The sequence below is a fragment of the Perna viridis genome, chromosome 3, assembly GCF_037379345.1.
Source record: "Perna viridis isolate PV_CMFRI_1.1 ecotype Kerala chromosome 3, ASM3737934v1, whole genome shotgun sequence".
In the NCBI taxonomy this organism is placed as follows: Eukaryota; Metazoa; Mollusca; class Bivalvia; order Mytilida; family Mytilidae; genus Perna; species Perna viridis.
The window spans coordinates 44,387,433-44,408,330 of NC_142447.1; the positions used below are offsets into that span (position 1 = coordinate 44,387,433).

Genomic DNA, 20,898 nt, shown 5'->3' on the forward strand with positions numbered 1-20,898 from the left:
TATTGGCTAAACCTAACCGATTTGGAGATGTATGCAAAAATCTGCTGACCCCATTGTTCTAGATTTAGAAACGGCAGTCATGTTTTTTTCAGCGATCATTTCGTTAAGGATACCCTATAAAACAAGAGGCTCCCATGTTTTCCATGTCTGGTCTTTGTCCCTGGATTACATTCTTTTGATTGCCGCTATAACCTTGGTTCCCTTGATTACTCTTTCCCAGGAGCCTGAATCGCTCACCTGGTTGAATTTTGTCTTTCAAGGGCAATAAATTAAACAAGAAGTTGTCCAACAATTTTGACACAAGAAAACTTTGATAGGACTTATCATAAGGATCATTTCAGTAAATGAAAGTCTAAATCTATCATAGTTTTCAAGACATTGGCTGAAAACTGTAAAAAAAAACACTCATTTTCCCCTGTCAAGGGCAATAACTCTTATAAGCGTCTGACAAATTTTATGCCTGAAGACTCTTGTAGTCCTAAAAATAAGGATCATTTCGGCCAGGTTAGCTAAAAGGGCAATAACTCCAACATGGCTTGACATATCAAAACGAAAATTTGACCACAGATAGATCTCACCATGCTGAACACTTTTACCTCATGTCAGATTTTGGCTAAACCTAACGGTTTAGGAGATATATGCAAAAAACTACTGTCTGACCCATGTTCTATTTTTAGTAACAGATCAAAAATCCCCACATCAGTTCTATGCAGGATACCCCAAGGAACATTCATACTAAGTGTGGTTCCAATTGGTCAAGTAGTTTCAGAGAAGAAGAGTTTTGAAAAATTGTTAACAACGATGACAGACAACGATGAACACCAAGTGATGGCAATAGCTCACATGGCTTAACATATCAAAATGAAAATTTGACCACAGATAGATCTCACCATGCTGAACACTTTTACCTCATGTCAGATTTTAGCGAAACCAAACAGTTTTTGAGATATATGCAAAAAACTACTGTGTGACCCCAATGTTCTATTTTTATTAACAGTGGTCATGTTTTTCAACGGATTAAAAATCCCCAGATTGGTTCTATACAGGAAACCCCAAGGAACATTCATACCCAGTCTGGTTCCAATTGGTCAAGTAGTGTCAAAGGAAGTAGTGGTAATAGCTCACTTAGCCTTTGGCCAGGAGAGCTAAAAATGGATTTTTGCCTCATCTAGGTACAAACAGTAGCCAAAAAATACAAAAAAGCCTCAGTTAATTTTTTGGCAACATAAAGAGTCGTAAATGGGAGGTATGAAGGTACCTGAAAATCATATTTTGGTTGACAAGTTGGGTGGGGTGCACAGGGGGTTAACTAAATCCACGTACTAAATCCTTCATTTTTAATTTAATGTGATATGTCTTGACTGATGCCATGGAAACCACTTATAATAAAGGAAATAATTAAGAAAACATAATTTTCCACCTTTTTATTAGAGACATTTTTGTCATGCGCAACCAATCACATCAGTCAATTCACATTCAAACATTCCAAATTTATCTCCTGTCAAACCAACTTCAAAAAAATACACAAAAAATTTCAAATTAATCATCTCATTTAGGTTTTATGGAAAAAAATATTACCAAAATTATTAAGAAAGAAAAGTGAAACATGATACAAATAACAAAACACTGTAAACAAGTTACAGTATACAGAAGGAAAAAATTAAAATCATTTCAATAGAAGACTAACTATAAAAATGCCAATCAGAATTTTGCACCATCATCAAAGGATGAGTAGATTAAATGCTATTTTGGGCTATATATTAAATTGTACAATAAAGATATTCTGTGATATGTACCTCTCTAAATGGTGTTTAATGACAGTTTTTATCACAAATAACACAACCAGAAAAAAAAGCACACGCACACATGTGCAAAGTGGACCTTATCCAATACTGCGAAACTTGTCATTTATGATTGTAACATCAGTAACAGGATGGCCTTATCATTTAGGAAGTTACATTTCACAAATTCGCAAAATGGGGCCCAATTAACTTACAAAATGTGCCCTTAAACCTTCATTTTAAATTTATTTATTTTTTGCAAAATTTATATTCTCCAAAAGGGACTAAAATGGTAGAGACACCATAAATGGTAAAAAATTAAGTTTATGGATCCGATATACTATGGTCCCCCAAAACATTTTGCAAGATGGTGTGCAAATTTTCTCCCACTTCAGCAATATCATGATGTCACAACTAAACACAATGAATGTCAGTCAAAACTGGATGGGACCAGACAACTCCAAGACTAACTGGTTATATAAACTTACATTTCTCTGGGAATAATTCAATTTCAGATGTAATAAGCTTTCCATCATCTCATTGACCAAATTGTTATCTGACTGTGACATCATCAACCTTTTTATGATTAATTCATTTAAATATTTAAACAATTCTAAGGAACGACTGTTATATTTTTTCGGTCTATTTGAAATAACCTCAATGCCCACCCTAAATCTGTAAGAATTTTTTTTTATATACGATACACTGGCTTGGAAGCAATTTCTGCAAACCTGTAGCTACATTTACCAGCATTGGCTGCTGGGCTGGTTCCAATTTCGAAGACTGGTGTCATATTACAAGTAAAAAATCTGAAGTTTTGAAAAATACAGAAATTCTACTAAAAAGGTATAATTTACTTTTTGAAAATGAATAAAAGGTCCTGCACAACTTAATATGGGCAGTTTCTAGGGATTTTAAAATATCAGAAAAGCAATTCAGACCTTAAACAATGTATACAAGAATCTGCATTCTATTCTAAACATAATTCTATCAAGTTAAATGATAACCAATATGTACATATTTAAGCACTACCATTAATATTATGTCATTTAAATAATTTACATAACATAACTCCCCAAGGTATGACCACACAATGTATAAATAGGTACAGTATGATCTAAGTATTCATAACAATAGGAAAAGGTGTCTGATATAAAGTTACAAAGCACTATGAATTGGTAAGTGAAAAGGTATTGGTATGAAATGTGTAAATAAAAGAAAATGTATAAATGGAAAGATAATCTCAAACAATATATCATTCATAAACATAATTCACAATAGTCTACAAAAAATACAATCCTTAGGACGAAATACATTTCCAAAACAAAGACATTTTATGTCTTAATAATAAGAGACAATATAATGGGATATATAAACATCATTTTTTCAGTTTGCCCTCTTAATCATCTGTGACAACAAAAAAATTATCAGTCTTAGCAAAGTAATTTGTAACCAGAGAAAAATCAATCTTTTCGAATGAAAAACTTACACATAACAAATTAAAAGGGAATGGACTAGCTTTTCATCATGGCAGAAGTTTATAACTGAACACAATTGTTGAAACTTTGATGGAAAAAGTTGGTCATTACCCTTATGCACAAATTTACTTTTCATTTACACATTCATTCATACAGCAGCAACTATACTTCATGACAAACAACAGAATGTGGTCTTATGAAAGACTGTAGGGATGGTACTTGGCGGATATAACTTTATCTCTTGCTTATTTTATTTTGAGCCTGTTTCAGCAGTGCATCAAAGTCATATGGATCTGAGGTTGACTGATAAGAATGAAACTCCTCCTCTATCTCAGCTTTTCCATCTATTAACATAAATGATCAGGTATCATCATAGTTATTCTTGGAGTGTTTTATTGAACATTTTAAAACATAAAACTTTTACATTGTGAAAAACATTTTTTTGGTATATGAAAGCAAGATCACTACATATTTCTAAAATATCTTTTATATTCGTTTTACTTGCTTTGCAGTGTAATTAAAGATATAAAAACTTATATATAATAACAATTTAATTATTCATGTAATTTTCAACTGCATTCATACACTTTTTATGATAAATCACTGGTTTTAACAGGGACTGACTAGAGTTATTCTTGTTAGCAAGACAATTAAAGTTTGAAGGAAACTGATACTCTTAATTTTATGTATCATACCTAAATCAGCATATTCTGTCTCACAGAACTGCCTCCTTCCACCAAAACAAAGATCGAATCTTTCTTCCCCAGGAATAGCATTGCCTTCTACAAAATAGATTACATAAAATCATATCAAGAGAAGAAACAAAACTATAGCTGTAAGAAAACTCACAACTACAAATAAAATGTTCCAATGATCTCCTTTGTGTATTGTTGATTACTATAATCAAAATAAAAACTTAAAAATCAATAAAAGCGAATTTATATTTGTCATCTCACATACAGAGAATGTCAGTAATTAAGGACAGGGCTGTCATAGTATCTTCGTTTTTTTACAAGGGCATATTTAGGCATTTTGTTTTATACAAAAACATTATCAATTTAATCTGTACTTTCCACACATTTTAACCTTGTTTCTTCAGATGTCTAATATTTCTTCAATTTTCTAAGAGAAGAAGCAATCCAGTGTATTTTATATTGAAGGCAGTAATAGTGTACACAACACAGAGCATCGCCATAAATTATTTCTTCAAACTTACTTTCTATTGCAGCATATGCATCACAAGTGTACTCATACGTTACAAAACCATAGTTGTCTCTGAAAAGATAAAACTTGAAATTACAATAAAAGAAAATGTCAAACTAGAGGTTCTGACTAAATATCTCACATAGATATTAAAATAATTTTAAGGAAATAAACATTTCAGCTAAAAATTCAAAAACATTAAGGGATATTTACCCTTATATCAATCCAAACCTATCTTTTGTGGTATAGAATCTTGTGGTGCAATATCATAGAAATCCGTATAAAGATACTCAAGTTTTTCAATGGATACTAAATGTCTATGCAGACACTGCTACAATACATTATACAACTGTAAAAAGTTTTGTTTCACAAAAGTTCTATCATCCTCAAATAAAACCTTATTTTTGGTTGATGTGCATGTGTGTGCGTGCATCAAAGAGCTCCAATTTACCCATGTTCTCTAAAATGTAGACTGACTTCTTCAATTTCGCCAAATCGCTGAAACCTTGCATACAACTTTTTTCTTGTAAAGTCATTAGGAAGTTTACCAACATAAATGATTCTTCTTTCCTCCTGGTAAAGCATTAATAATAAAGAATTTATCAGCATTAATATTTACCATATAAAAAGGCAGACAGATCTTACCAAATTTTTTTTATTTCATTGGTTTTTTCGTAATTCTTGAATTTTATTGTATTTTTGTTAAGAAGGGAAACTAAGGTTGCAAAAGTGAAAGATTGTATATTATAATTGAAATTATCATAAAATTTATGAAGATATTTTGTTTCAAAATTTCAAACTTAAGATGGAAAGATTAATTCTTAAAACATCATCAACAACTACTTTTTGTCATTAACTGTTGGTAACCATTAATACTTCTGACAAAAACCATGAAATAACCATATCATGGTCTGTTTAACTTACAATTTGTAGCTTTTTTCTTTCTTCCCTTTCCCTCTCTCTTTCCCTTCTCCTTCTCTCACGAGATCTATCACGACTGCTTCTGTAAATACAGTAGTGTATACTTTTTTTAACCAGAACTAAGGTGATACACTGATAGTAAGGTAAGTATCTAAAATATTTTAACAAAATTAGCAACCAAGAATGAGACACATGACTGGACTAAATCAGAATACATAACCAAAACATATTATCAAGTTACATAATTTTTTTAATTTCCATGGTAACTCAAAATTCTCAATCAAATTTCTAGGATGACATACAATATAATAAACATTTTAAAATGTCATCAAAATTAAGATATTTTAAAACTGTGTGGCCAGTTTGGTTTGCCCTTAAGTGCACAACTGGTTCAATTTACAAGAAGGGGGTTTTGATTATTTTTAATTGCTTTCTTATTTTTTTATTACTTCAATGGTGAATATAAAGGAAGTACACCCTTCCAAGATTTCCATGATTTAATGTTACAATTATTATTCTGAACAGCAATGTCTTTATCATCTATTGTAAATGAAATTTTTTATGCCAGCACATAGTCATTTTAATGGTCATAAAATGTCTTTTATATTAAAGGACTCACCCTCTGTAGTTTGTTGGTGACCTAGATCTGGATCTTGAGTATGAAGAATCAGTTGCATAAGAATCTCTTGACAAACATCTTGACCTTGACCTTGATTTTGAACTGCTGGTAATTAAAAAAGGTATCATGAAAGCTAGTTGGGATCAATGCCAGTAAAACTTTTTGTGGTTTTCAATGTTGGGTCGAACAATCATTCAAGTTTCCATGTTTTGCAGTGAGTGTTGTTATAACAAAATTTTACTATACATGCACTGTACATGAAATTTTAAAAAAGAAAACCCATATTTCATGATTGTGAAGTCATTCAGCTGATTTTGGACAATAAATAGCTGTCAAATATCGAGTACTAGAGTTGAAAGTAATGACCCTTATACCAAAGTGTTTTAAATGATTATGAAGGTAAATCTATCATCTGTATTTGTAACACAATTTATACCTTGAACAAACAGAGCATCTTGAGCTAGATGAACCAGAATCACAACTGGAATATGATGAACGTCTCCCTGTCCTGGTTTTTCTCCTGCCTCTACTACCACTGTTATAACGAACCCTTGATCTTGATCTTGAAGGTGACCTTTGATGTGATGGGGATGGAGACCGTGACTGATATGTTGATGGAATACTAGAGTATCCACTACTCCTACTATCCTGAGAACTGTCAAAACCTTTACTATCACTTTGATCGTACTTGGTACTGTTTGTGAAACAACTGTAATATGCTGGTAGTTTGCTATAAGCAGAAGAGTCTCGATCTTGTGTTGGGTTTTGAGGTAAATGTGCTTCTATATCATGATTAATCACAGTTTTATCTGAGGTGCAGTTTCTTGCCTTCTTTCTATTATGCTTGCTTGACAATGTAGTATAGTAAGAAGGAATTTTGTCAAAATAATTTCCTGTCTCAATTTCTGGACTTTCATCCCGATCTCTTTTTCTGTAATTTCTTTTATCTGAACCTTTACTTGATCTTTTAGCACTAATATTTGATGCAAAAGATTCACTGATTCCAGAGTCATTGTTATCATCATTTTCTTTGTCACTCCAAGTATCCTTATCTTCCAAGTCCAAAATATCCTCTTCAGGAAATGATACAGGAACATTACTTTCTAGTTGAATTTTTGTCACATTACTATCCAATGAAGATTTAGGGACATTTTGACAGTAGTCATGTTCAGGGATATTCCTGTAGTAATTAGCACATACTTCAGTAGATTTCTCAACCTTGAACACACCAGATTTGTTTGGAACAAATGTGTCAATTTTTACAGCGGAGTTTTCACTAAGATTTGATGCTACAATTTTTTGTAATCTTTGAGGAGCTGAGCTAGAATGCATGGCCATTGCACTTCCTCTACCTCTTTTTGATGGCATACCCATTGGTAACATAATAGTGGATTTTTTCTTCTCTTTCAAAGCTCGTATCTTCTTTATGACATCATCTGATAATTTGAGGTTATTTGGATCAGGTGTTACTAAAATAAAATTTACAACAGTTTATGTGCAGATTAATATCATAGTATACAAATAATTTAACAAGTACAAACAGTACAGAAAATTTGTCATACTTATCCTCTCCTGTTCAATGAACATGACATAAGCAGCTTATCAGGCATTTCTAAATAGGCACATAGTGGATACATTGTAATCACGAACTCAAAATATAATTTGTGAGAACTGTTTGTTTGTTTGTTTGTTTGTTGAGGTTTAACGTCCGAGCAGCAATATTTCAGCTATATTCAGACAATGAACATGAAATTGATGATAAAATGAACATGAAATGAAAAAAAAAGGATGGGTCACAAGGATAATAGGGTCAACAAACTTTGATTGCCACTGGAAAAAGGGGGGATGGGCAAGGTCGGGCAATTTAGCCTCCTGTGGCGGAGCGCAAAGGTTCCTACTCCTATTGAATACCACAGCAGGGTTCTTTAACGTACGAGGAATGTGGCATCTTTCCCAACACGGTGCACCACTATGGTTTGCAGTCAGGTTTTCCGTATTATAGCCTGACAACCCCAGCATGTAACACGCCAGGGGTATCCCATTTCACCACCTGGGGCACACATCCAAGTTGCTCTGTGGGCAGAGCGCCTAGCCCCCGGCTAGGTTTCTGAGCACTATTTAGTCGCCTTTTACAACAAGCTTAGCGCAGCTGCAGGCCTATTCTTTTAACACCCGGACCTGCACGGGGCTTGAGAGAACTGAAACTCAGTGACAATATGTAAGATGTAGCAGGCTTCATCATGCTAAGAATACCCCCACTCAACCATTTCAGTCAAAGCTGGGAAAGGGAGACACAGTACAAGTCATCATGCAAAGAAATAAACCAAATATCTAAGAATTCCTGAAATAAGAATATAAGCCGAGAAATCTGCTAGGAAAATTTCCATTATGTACCAACTGAAAAATTACAAAGTCGATTGGTAAGAATGAAGTAGATCAGTGAGGAACCTGAAAAAGGAGGACACAATGCAAGTCATCATGAAAAAGCAATATACCAATTTAAAGCATTCCCTCCAATATAAGCTGAGAAATTTATTATGACCAGCATTCTGACAGTATTGCAAAACAGTACATAGTCCCCTACTGGCTGTTTATATCACTGACCCAAATCAGAGCATAATCTAGGCGGCAAAATGGAGATTTAAGCTGCCAAGAATTTTTAAAAAATAGTTAAAAGTTGCTTTTAAGAGAAGTCAAGTTACTGTGAAATTTGACCAAGGAGAGGTAACTCTAGCCCTTCCAGGTAATAAACAACTAAAATGGCAGCAATTTTCGTAACTAAGAGAAAACTTCAATTGGAAAAAGTTCCAAGTTCATCAGTTCCAAGTAATCCAGGGAATATTGCACCTGTTCTAGTGACTTGGATAAAGGATAAAACCAGCAGAACTTACTTGAATGAAAGATGTTCAACTTATTGAGTTCAAAATCAAAGGAAAACAATCACAAAATGTAAGGTATGTGTATATTTTGTGTTCCTTGATTAAATATGTAATCTGACGACAACAAAACATTTATTTACTCAATGAGAGACTCTTATAGTGATTTTAATGGTTTTAAAAGACAATTAATAACTGGTAGGTTCAGCTTGGATCACAGTTATGTGTATGAGTGCATGTGGGTTTGAAGTGACTCCTTGTTTTGATAAGGCCAAAATAAAGATAATTAAGCTAACTATTATCACTTATAAAAAAAAAATCAGGGAAATTTATTGGACATGTTAATAGAAGTAACAAGTTCTCAATGACAATCGGATAACTTACTATATTCAGTTGAAAATGGAAATACAGAATAAAACTTATCTTATTTGTTTATTATTTATTAGAAGACATGTCTTTGACATACAATTTCATATCAATGCGATCAAATATTCTAGCAGTGAAGTATGATTTCTCCCCATTCCAGACTCAAAGTCATTCTCCTATTCAATAAATCCTAGATTATGCCCTGCAAATACTATCGTGGATCACCAAGTATAAATGACAATCCAAGGAAATGACCTTGACTTCAAAAATGATTGATTGTTGGGGTTTAACGCCCGAGCATCAATATTTCAGCTATATCCAGGCGATAAATATGAAATGGGTGATAAAATGAACATGAAATGATATGAAATGAAAAATGGGATGGGACACAAGGATAATGGGAGAGAATACTTTTGATTGTCACTGGAAATAGGAAGAGGTGGGTAGGGTCGAGCAATTTAACTTCCTGTGGCTCCCAGGAGGCTAAATTGCCCTACGGTTCCTACTCCTGCAAGAATACTGCAGAAGGGTTCTTGTAAGTGCAAGAAACGTGGCATCTTTCTCAACATGATGCACCACTATGGTTTGTGGTCAGGTTTTCCGTATTGTGGCCTGACAATCCCAGCATGAAGCATGCCAAAGGTACCCCATTCCACCACCTGGGGCACACATATCATACAACCCAGTTGCTCTGTGGGCAGAGTGCCCTTGCCTTGGTGAGGGTTCTGAGCACTATTTAGCAAAATTAATACCAATCTAAATGATTTCCCTTATCTTTTGTTATGATAACATATTGTAGTATTGAGATAGGTTTTCTTTAGAAAAAGAGTACGGAAAACTGAAATTTTGGTATGGCGCATAAAACTGAAAGTTGGTAACCTTGGAAAAAATCAGCATAGCGGAACAAAATGTAAACTTGATCTGTAACTCATCAAGGTAGACTCACATAGAAAAAAATCAACCCAATACCTGCAAGCGTTTAGAAAAAAATTTGCAGAAAACTTAAATTTCGGTAAATTCAAGGGCCACAACTCGACAAAATTCAGCAAAGCAGAACAAAATATAAACTTGATCTGTAACTCATCGGGTAGACTAACACACATTGTACCAAAAACAGCTCGATATCTGCAAGTGTTTCAAAAAAAGTGTGGAAAACTTCAAATTTTTTCCCGGACTGACAGACAGAGTGCAAATATAAAGTCCCCTTTGGCTAAAGCCAATGGGGGGGCTAAAAATTTATATTACGTACCACATGAAAAATTACCGAATCAATGGGTAAACAGGAAGTACATGAGCAGGAAACCTGAAAAGGGGATGCATGGTACAAGTCATCATGCAAAAGCAATTTTATTAAATATCTAAGCATTCCCTCCAACAGAAGCTGAGAAATCTGTTACCGAAAGTGTAACAGGGAAGTAGGACAGATGGACAAACCAGTTGATTGCAAAAGCCCTACTCTTTAAAGTGGGGATATAAAAAATTACTTGCATACACAAATGTACAAATGTACTTAATAGCTTATTTTAATATCAGATGGCAGATGAACATATGCAGACCATTGTGTTTCATTAATTAATACCATTGACTTGTACCATTATCTGATACCAAATATTACTAATCTACAGTCCCTTTACCTGTATCTTCAGACTCAGACTTCATCTTAATTACTTCAAACTCTTTCCTGAAAAAAAAAAGATAGATGCCAAATATCTTTCACTTAATACATGTATATCATCATGTCTGATTTGAAGAATAGTAAAACATAGCAGATTCATAATAAAAAAGGATTAAATAAAAAAAAAATTGTATTTAAAATATCAAAATTCATTCAAATGTATCCAAAGTCTTACTTACTGATATTCTTTAGCAGTGTCAGCAGCATCTTCAAATTGTGCCAATAGACTGCTTACATCTGATGCTTCTATTCCTTAAAATTAACAGAAATAATAGAGTAATGTCACTTTTCTTTCCATTGTAGATGTTGTACAGAATATTTAAGAATGATGTTGTATATACATGTATGATTTAAAATTACCATTATTACTGTTATAAAAGATGCCATTGTTTTTATTTTATATTAGATACAAAATTTTCTTATGACCTGATTAAAAAACAAGGTCATGAGCATTAAACCAGACTACTTTTACCAATGAAAAAAGGTGTGTGTATTGGTATAAATTAATATGAATTTATCATAGTGTTTGCCAATATTTTAAATTATAAGGAATGTAACCAACATCTGAATATATTATCTTGTATAAAGAACTTTGGTTTGATTTATTCAGATATTAGTTGCATTCCTTAAATATACTGAAAACAAACCATTTCTTTCAAAATTTATGACACAAAATAAAATTACTGTCAACCCAACTTCTTTTAAAATCATGGTAATAGTTATAGTGAAAGCTACACAATTTTACAATTTCTACAGAAGAAAACACATGATAAACATTTTAAAAATAGAATAAAAAATATATACAAGAAATAAATTCTGATTTCAGGTAACACTTTAAATCTGGCTAATACCAATTTAAGCATTTAAGCCAAGTATAGAATACCTCCATTGTGTGTGCTGTCTGTATTATTTTCATACAAGGAATCATTGTGTAGAGTATCACTTTGTAGTTTAAGGCTGTAATCTTCATCAAGAGACAGTACAGGATTCCTGGATGGATCCAGCTCATTAAAACATTCCTCTCCTCCAAACATTGCCTACAATAACAGGTTTAAACTATATCATTGTAAAGTTGAATAAAAACTTGTTACTCTAGACAGTCAACAACTGCACATTTTGCTGAGTAAGGCCAATAAAAAGTGTTGTGTTTCCGATTACATCACTAAGAATACGTAAGGTCAGTCGTTTTGCTGAGTTAGGCCAATAAAAAGTATTGTTTTTCCAATTACATCACTAAGAATACATAAGGTCAGTAGATCAAATTTTTATTTTTGCCAGCACTCCACAGTATTGTAGAACTGCCTGATTTTGGTCTTGTAATCTGATGCTTTGCAACATTTATCACTTCAAAAAATTGTCAAGCATCTGTAAATCTTTATAACTAGAAATAGCTCAAGCCAAGGCCTTCTGGATGCAGTAAAAATTTTCTGGAAAAAAATTACCCACAGCATTTAGGGTTACCATAGAAACCATGCAAAAATATGCGAAAATTTGCAAAAAAGTTCATAAAATCAGGTTTAAAAATATCAAATTTCCTGACAAATATCTGAAATATTTATTTCATCCCCTGAAACTGTTCAAACTTTTTCCTTCGAAAACCCCTTCCTCATATGGGCATCGCCAGTTAGATTTTGAGCTATTTCACTTTTTAATCCACTTATTAAATTTAGCATGGTGAAAAATTGACTTACTTTCAATTTCACAATGAAGTCAAATTGTCATTGAAAAAAAGCCCCCTTCAACATCGAAAATATATAAAACATTGCAAAATACTTTTAAAAGTCCACTTTTAGCAGAAAATGTTTTATCAACAATAGGTTCTTCATATTTAATCACTATAGCAACCACCGGTTTCCATTTATGTCTTTTTCATCTCTAGCCAGAAGTGCGAAACTAAACTAAACTGTGGAGTGCTGGCTTTACCATATGAAAAAGGTGCAGCCGGAAAATGTATGTGTATTTTCAGAGTCCAACTGGAAAATTAGATTGGCATACCAGATTTTGTGACATCAGTGCAGTTTATTCCAGAAAATTGCAAAAGGGGGCCACTAGCCTCCTTGACAGCAAAACGGGATCATTTTCAAAATAAAGGTGGCCAATATGGCAGTATGATAAGGGGTCATTTTTAGATAACAGGAGAGATTTAACCAACAAGTACATTTGTTAGTAAACCTCAGATTTGTATACCCTTCATAGCTTCATTTTAAGTTAGAGGTAACAGAGGTATATACACTCCAAATTGTAATTCAAATTGATGTTGCAGCTCCACGTAGAATATTTCCATTCTTATCAAGATTGTATCCAACCCAATACAGAATTTGACTAAATTTGTTATTTTCCCTTGGGAAATTTGGCTAATTAAAAATTTCTTTGTCTCCTGCACAAGGCCGACCGTTTGAAAACGTTGTGACTAAGGTTTTTATTTGGTCCCTAGATGCTATCTTTTTTTACCAGATTGTCTGACCGGATTCATTCCATAGAATATGTTCAGCCTTGGAGTTGTTCCCCTTTGTGTAGCACTCTTGAGACTCGGCCATTTGCTCAAAACTTGCAACAAGAAAAACAGGAAGTTCCGAAATGGAAATTGTTATGACGAAAGGGTCAGTCTGACAGCAACATAACCATTTACACTGTGTTAAAATCGTGTTTTACAAAAGATGATGCGAAATCAATACCAGAATGATCCAGAAGATCAATAGATAAATGCTATGGACAGACATTCAATCAATAAATTGCATCTACCCAATGCTAAAAAAAAATCAACTGACTGACCAACCTATGATGAAAATGGTGGGTTGCATGGGGGGAATGACGACATTTCTAAGCATGGCCTTCCTTATAACTTTTTAAGAAATCATTGATTTTTACAGGTAAATTCTGACATTTTCATTATATTTTTGTGTTTTGAGAACACATCCTTCCTCAGTATTTTTTATTTTCATCATAGCTATTTTATCAGCGAGCAAAGCTAGTTTTTGTATGTGTAGAAATTGGTCTAAATTTTTTTTTCATATTGACTACTTGAGAAACTATGTAGCAAAACGCTACATCTCAACCTATTGAAGCTTTGAAATGTAGTCAAAACACCTGCTAAACAGGGCTCACGCAATTTACGCCTGAAGGCAATTAAAGGTAATAAGACCAGGCGACTGGATAGACAATATCCTCATGGGAGGTATCGATCAAATGTAAATATATTACTGAGCCAATCAAAACTCTCATCATTTGGTCAAAGGTAAACCCAATTAAGGCCATGTGCATGTAGCTACACACAAGTTTCACAGCCCTATTTAACCATGTAATACATTCAGAAACAGACTTACCTAATAACAGAATAAATCAAATCCAATTTACAATGATTATTCCATCAGTAAGTGTCTAAATACTTCGAAATGAAAGAATTGATAAAAGAAAATGGATGACATTTGTTTACGCTTTTGCCATGTGACTTTTTTGGCAGGTAAATCGGTAAACAAAATAGAATGGGGATTCCCAAAATCTAATTAAGGAAATGCTATTCAGATATCAAGACACAGTACAAACTGTAGTTTGATAGAAATTTTATCACTTGAAAAAAAAAAGAATCAAGCTTGTTAAAAATAATAAAAAAGTAAATTATATTGTATTAGATGAATTAGACCATAAAGGACAAAGGTGAACATGTTTTAAAATCAGGGACTGTATGAGAATAGTCATATAGTCTTCGATAGAAATAAAATATCTGTTTCTGGATTAGTACTTAATATTTTACGCATATGAAAGTGACAGACTAAAAAACCTAAAAACCTACTTTATACATGCATCAAGAGTGAATCTTGGGTACATGTTTGTCCTGAATGGAGAGGTTATTTTGATGAATTGACAAAGATAATTCATCAGTGAACTTAATACTGTCTTTTTTAAAAAATATACATTTTTTTTTTCGCACCCTTTGGCTCTAATTTCTGAAAACTGGCGACAAAAAATGGCAGCTGGCGATTTTTCTGGCAACAGAATTTTGGAAGCCAGAGCAGCCCCTGCCTGAAGCGTTTCTTTTGATCTCCATGTTTCATAACAGAACAGTTAATTTCGACGAAACAATTCTTATGCTTGAGACGAATTTGTACCGACCGCTACAAAATGTGCTAATAAAGTTTGTCAGTAATAAATTTTTAACATGATTATTGATATTCTTGGTCAACTTGTATCAAGAGACAGGATATTTCGAACAAGAAATCATTATGGATTAAGTGGGATCAGGAAAAAGAAAAAAAACAGAACAAAATGAAAATTCCAACAGAATGTCACTGTCTGAAATTTTCTATTCCAGTCCTGATAGAAAGGACAAAATCATTAGGACAATGCAATGCAAGAAGCTTTGCTTTGCTCAATCATTGGTAAGGGGTAAAAGTATAGATTGGAAATTCAATTTCATGAATATATGATACAGTCAATCATTCAGTCAGCAGGCTGATTTCATTTTGTCCAAAATATTTAGTTACTTACATGTGTAGCTTTAAGAAAAATAGCATTTATCTCAATAAAAGAAAATGAGTACACGAAAATGCTTGTTTATATAGTGATCATGTAAGCAACAAATTACACATGATTTTTAAAAGCATTAGTAAATGATTCCCATATGCATTCACTTCTCCCTGTTCATCCCCACTTCTCCCTAGTGTCTCTCTGAAAGAGAAGTCACTTCTGCAGGGCTGTTTTTCTCAAGTAGCTTGAGCCCTGGCTAAACAAAAATTTCAAAGACCCTCATTATTTGATTGAAACTTCTCGGACATCTTCAAACAACATAGTTCAGGTTGTGAAGTTTTACTGATTAACAGATCAATTTACAAATATTTGGAATATCTTTTGCCGGCTCTCACAGCTAAAATAATCCTAAATCAAATTTTGCACAAATGGTAAATGACATGAAATCTATGTTATATAAAAGGGAACCTACTCGATGCTTTGATCACACTTAAACCAAATGATGTCCTCATATTAACTTATATAACAATGTAAACCTTACAGGATTAAAGTGTACCCCAAATAAAAACCAAGAAGGAGTTGTTTGTGTACATTATATTGACTTTGTTAAGAGTGCCCAGTCCCTGTAATATAAAGACCCTGGTTCAAAGCATTTTAATGCTTTCATTCTAAAACTTTAGATCTTATTAAACCTCTGAGGCTTTGCCGAGATAACTAATTATAGGGAGGTCGGTAGTGCGTTTATCGATATTCTTGCGAGAGCAAAATTCTCAATTTTGAGTCAACTTTAACACGTTAGAAAATGGTTAAAAATCCATTGCATGACAATAAAAAATATATGTAATTGAAGATGAGACATTTCTCTTTCTAAATATACAACTTTCATTGTTATTGGAGTTGATGGTCATTTGGTACAAACGTTTGAAGTGACGATACTTTGAGAAAAATGGCCGCCTGAAAAACTATGTGTCAAAGATCATACCTATTTCAAAATTCATTCCGCAAGCTATTACTGGACCAATTTTCTTCATTTATGGCTTAAATTTTTGGAAATATCTTCAATTTTGATAATCCGGTTGTCAGGCTAATTTTTTGGTTACAAAACATATTTTTTACGTCATTTTAAGGAAAAACATGTTGAAAAAAAATAGTTTTTGCGTACCCGGAATGCACTGACAGTCGGATTCCGAAAATTTAATCCTTTCTGCGTCCATCCGTAACCCTGGTTTCAGAAGAAAAACAATAATAGCTTGCGGAATCGATTGGATATTAGGGTGGTCAGGGCATGGTTTTCACAAAAATTAAAGCGGGACCGGTTATCGTTCTTGCTAACCGGATGTTACTGATCCGCCATAGCTTCTGTTAAGATTTTCGAACACTCGTGGATAAATGCCTTTTACCGACTGTTTTCTGGACGGATTTTTGACTGGTGGTGCAGACAACGATGGACCTAGGCCATGGAGGCCAATCACTTACAGTAAGTACCTAAATTATGTCTAATATAAGCCTAATCGCCCTGTTTCCGTAAGGTCAAATTCTAGAATGACCTTTTATCATCTGCAAGCTTAAAAACTATATTCACCTTCTTGGAAGGTCTGATTTTCATTTGATTCTGCATGAGCTGATTTAAAAAGATTACTCTCATTTAGCATTAGTTGGAATATGTTTCCATAACATTTTTATTAAACGATGAATATGTAATGAGGTAAATTCTCCCAACGTTTGATTGCAATCCATTCAAAATCTTTCGGACTTTATCGACTTTCCTATATTATCGGAAGTCTCTGTATTTTACCTTGATTTTTTTCTATTGGTTGGGAGAATTTGCACATATTGCATTTAATTTCCTTGACAATTCAATTTTAATTTATATGTAGTGCCCAATTTATATGAAACTCACATGTTTAAGCATAAACCTTCTTTATATTTATTTTAACTGTTTTATTTATTCAAAATTATCATATGTAGAAAAAAAATCAACCTTAAATTGCTTCTTCAAATGATACACAACTTTTTTTCTGGTTTTCATTTTATCAGTTAATATATATTAATTATACAATTATCATGTAGCCCTGCTTGTACTTTACTTGATAAATAGAAGTTATTTGATGAGATTTATATATGTGGCAATTGCATATTTTACATATGACCTGCATCTTCTTAAGTTTACTTTATATATTCATGTACAATTTTTAACAGCTAACTTACATATTCATTTTTTAGAGGATTGTAGATGCTCTACTTATTTAATATTCATATACATGTACAATTGCTTGGAAAAGGTTTAAAATCCTAGTAATATACATTATTTATCATTAAATTTTAATTAATTTATGGTTTAATATTTTTTGGCCTTTTTAGGATCACATTGATTGACTCATAATACCAATCTTTTGTTGTATGTATATGAAACATACTTGTACTATGTTTTTTCTTCTAATTATTGATTTATTTCAGAAGAAAGTATTAGTAAACAGGCTGCCTAAATATTTATTTTATTTTGTCATATAAAAAGTAAACACTGATGTAAATTTTATTATGATTTAGTTTTATTTTCTGTTTGTTTTTCATCATTTTAGTTTTATTTTGTTGAGTTCTGGAGATGTTTTGAATTCATGGTAAGTTAGTTTTTATACTTTGATTTAGTTTAGTAGCTTTATTTATTTTAATAATAAAACTTTTGAGTCTTTTAATTATGGTAACAAATAAGCATTTACATTTGAATCATATATTACTTACAAGAACTGTCGATTAGTTTTGTGTTTAGACTCTGCTTTAAAACTGCCTCACAGTACATATTCATTGAATTCCACTACTTGTTTATTTCAGATGGCCTGAGCAGCATAGTGGGCTATGCTATGAGACGAATATGGGCCGAGTCTGAGGTAGGACCATGTGGGGTACAGTAAGTAGGGTAGTTCCAGACACACCTGAACCCGATAACCTGATTGGTAAGAGAGTTCAACACTTGATAGAAGAACCAGACGGATCACGCAGCGAAATTATTCATATTAAGTTTTTTAACATAACATTAATATAACCGTATAAAACAATCTTCTTGTTTTGAAATGAAGATAATTATTCTGGAAAAGGAAGTTTGGTGTTTTTAACTCCTCGCCACATCTTTTGTCAACCGCTTTGTGAGCAACCAACATCAAATAAAGTTTTACATTTTTTCAGATTGTTAGCAAACCAGATTATGATTTAATAGAAAGTAAACTAACTGTAAGTAAATTGATAAGGTAAATGATGTTAATAGGTGTAATGTCCTTATGTACATAATCTCTTTTGTAGATTTGGCAGACATAGTAGATCCTGGTGAAGAAACCCTTCTGGCCTGAAATGGAAACTTCGAAAAGTTCATTAAACTTAATCAAATGATGATATTTTGTTTATTATCATTTAATGTACATAATAGTACACATGAGGAAACAGCTAGGGCTTCAAAGTTCCATAGTGAAAGGATGTGCATTGGTTCAAGTCAATGTATTCATAAAAATTTTCTCAATTTCTTGGGAAAACAGCATTTGTTTTTGAAATTTTATTCAATTTTAACATAATAATGAGATTATTATTATGTTAAAAGACCCTATTTAAACAAGAAAACATTACAAGACTACATTAGGAATCTTAGAATTGACCAGACCTTGATATAATATTATTTTGCCACTTTTTGCGGCAAAAATGAATGTTTATTTGATTTTGGGCTTCATTTAAGGTATAGGCCTAACAAATTTTCATCCACATTAAACATTTTATAGCAAAATAAGATGAAAGTACCTTCATGTGATAGCTTAGATTCTAAGCTTTAAAATGGTACCACATAAGTATATGGTAGGTTGATATTTTGATCAATATAAGCATAAATATGCGGTTTTTTTTTTAAATCTGAAATTTTCAAAAATGTTCGATTTACCCCCATTTTTCAACATTTGCTTGTTGGTTTTTAAATATAATTCAATTATTTCTTGATAAAAATGTGTTTTTACATATTTAATCAAAATAACAATAACTGTCATGTGCTAAAAACTGCTTTTAAATTCAAAATGTCTTTTTTTGTCTGACCTTTCGCCATTTTTTCCACTGAAAATAGCTCTAAAATTTACCCTAAAATGTAAATTTTCGACCTCAAAAAATTTTTTTGAGCTAAAAAACATGATTTTTCAAGTCAAGCAACTTTATTGCCACACAAAACAAGTGACAGAAAAAATTAATTATTTTTTTTGAATTCTTAGTAAGCAAAAATGTATTTTTTTGTTGAAAAAACACATTTAAAAAAAAGGGGTCTGCCGCAGTGTTTCTGATTCCAATGAAAAACAAATCAGAGGTTTTGACATAATATTTGTTTATTTATTTCTGTTTAATGGATTACTCTTGAAAGAACAGCAAAGTATCAGATTTCTACTACCTTCCAATTTCCAAATATGAATATCCAAAAATGGCATTTTAATTCACGATGCTGTTGACACATAGCAAAAAAAAACTAAGTCCAAAGTGTTTTTTTGCCAATTTTAAAAAAGTGTAATTTTCTTTGTATCTAAGATACAAGTTTCCTGAATGGCTTAAATCAAAGTATGAAATGGCTTTATTTAAATGATTAAGACACAATGTATGAATTTCTTTACCTGTTTGACTTATGTGGGCCACAGAAGTGCCCAAAATGTGACATTTTTGCCTTCGCAAGAAAAATGACCAAAATTTTGAACTTTAAATTGTAATAACTTTTGAACCCCTTGACCGATTTTAAAAAATTTTGCACCAGTAAGTTACATTTCTTGGGCTCTTTCAAACTAATATAAACTTGTACATTTTCTATATACTTCATATTTTGACTGACCTCCCTACTAATTAACAACTGTTGATTGCCAAATCAGAAAACAGCTTCAAGTAGTGAACCCCAAAAGAAATAACCATGACCATGTGGTGGACACCACTTCATGTAATTAAAGTAAACTCAATGCAACTTCAACATACTTGTACACAAATAAATATTTTGTTAGTTCTATACATGCAGTGAATATTATATTTTTATCAGTGAATATTACATTTTCGTTCCCAAGTATGGATCACAATAAACTAAAACAATGGCTAGGTTGTTCTGTGAAACACGTGGTGGTAATGAACGCCAAAATTAAAGGAAAACAACATTTAACACAAATCATGTAAAATGTCATGAAAAAATATTTTCGTCATTCGAATTAAAGTTAATCTTTGTAGCTTTACTACCGTTCAATGATGATCTTCCCTTCAGTCTGTCAGTGTTTTAAAGGAATTTTCTGCCGTAGTGCATTTCTATCAACAATCGCTCCTTGCAACCTCGACTTCAGTAGGACCGGAAGTGATGGTGACATCGTCTCGCGAGATATGCCAAATTAGTACAAGTAGTGCTCCTAGCAACAAGCATGCTTTAGATTATTCCGCACAATTACAAAAAAAAAGCAAACTAATTTTCACGAACATAAGTTAATTAAACTTTAGTGATTTGGAGTAAATTCCAAGTTTACATTATTGTTTA

At 32.5% G+C, this 20,898-nt stretch overlaps 1 protein-coding gene across 2 annotated transcripts; it reads right to left on the reverse strand.

Annotated features, from left to right (window-relative positions):
* Positions 1–1,409: 1,409 nt before the first annotated feature.
* Positions 1,410–20,723, reverse strand: LOC148622409 (uncharacterized). 2 transcript variants are annotated; one of them, XM_088572300.1, is made up of 11 exons: positions 20,610–20,723; positions 11,803–11,956; positions 11,099–11,171; positions 10,879–10,925; positions 6,439–7,471; positions 6,003–6,104; positions 5,387–5,465; positions 4,914–5,035; positions 4,476–4,534; positions 3,955–4,041; positions 1,410–3,603 (listed from the first exon to the last, which is right to left on the reverse strand). In XM_088572300.1, exons 2-11 carry the CDS (start codon positions 11,951–11,953, stop codon positions 3,494–3,496), a joined length of 1,863 nt encoding a protein of 620 aa, XP_088428426.1. In that variant the 5' UTR covers positions 11,954–11,956; positions 20,610–20,723; the 3' UTR covers positions 1,410–3,493. The 2 variants fall into 2 exon arrangements, with proteins under 2 accessions (XP_088428426.1, XP_088428425.1); XM_088572299.1 differs by having other exon boundaries at positions 6,003–6,107.
* Between the last annotated feature and the right edge of the window lie 175 nt (positions 20,724–20,898).

What these genes read in the sequence shown, in the direction of transcription:
- LOC148622409 (XM_088572299.1), bottom strand. Translation starts at nt 11,953, where the DNA reads ATGTTTGGAGGAGAGGAATGTTTTAATGAGCTGGATCCATCCAGGAAT. An exon ending in AGATGCTCTGTTTGTTCAAG is followed by an intron (nt 6,108 to 6,438) that starts GTATAAATTGTG and finishes TTTAATTACCAG; the next exon opens with CAGTTCAAAATCAAGGTCAA. An exon ending in TGCATATGCTGCAATAGAAA is followed by an intron (nt 4,042 to 4,475) that starts GTAAGTTTGAAG and finishes TCTATTTTGTAG; the next exon opens with AAGGCAATGCTATTCCTGGG.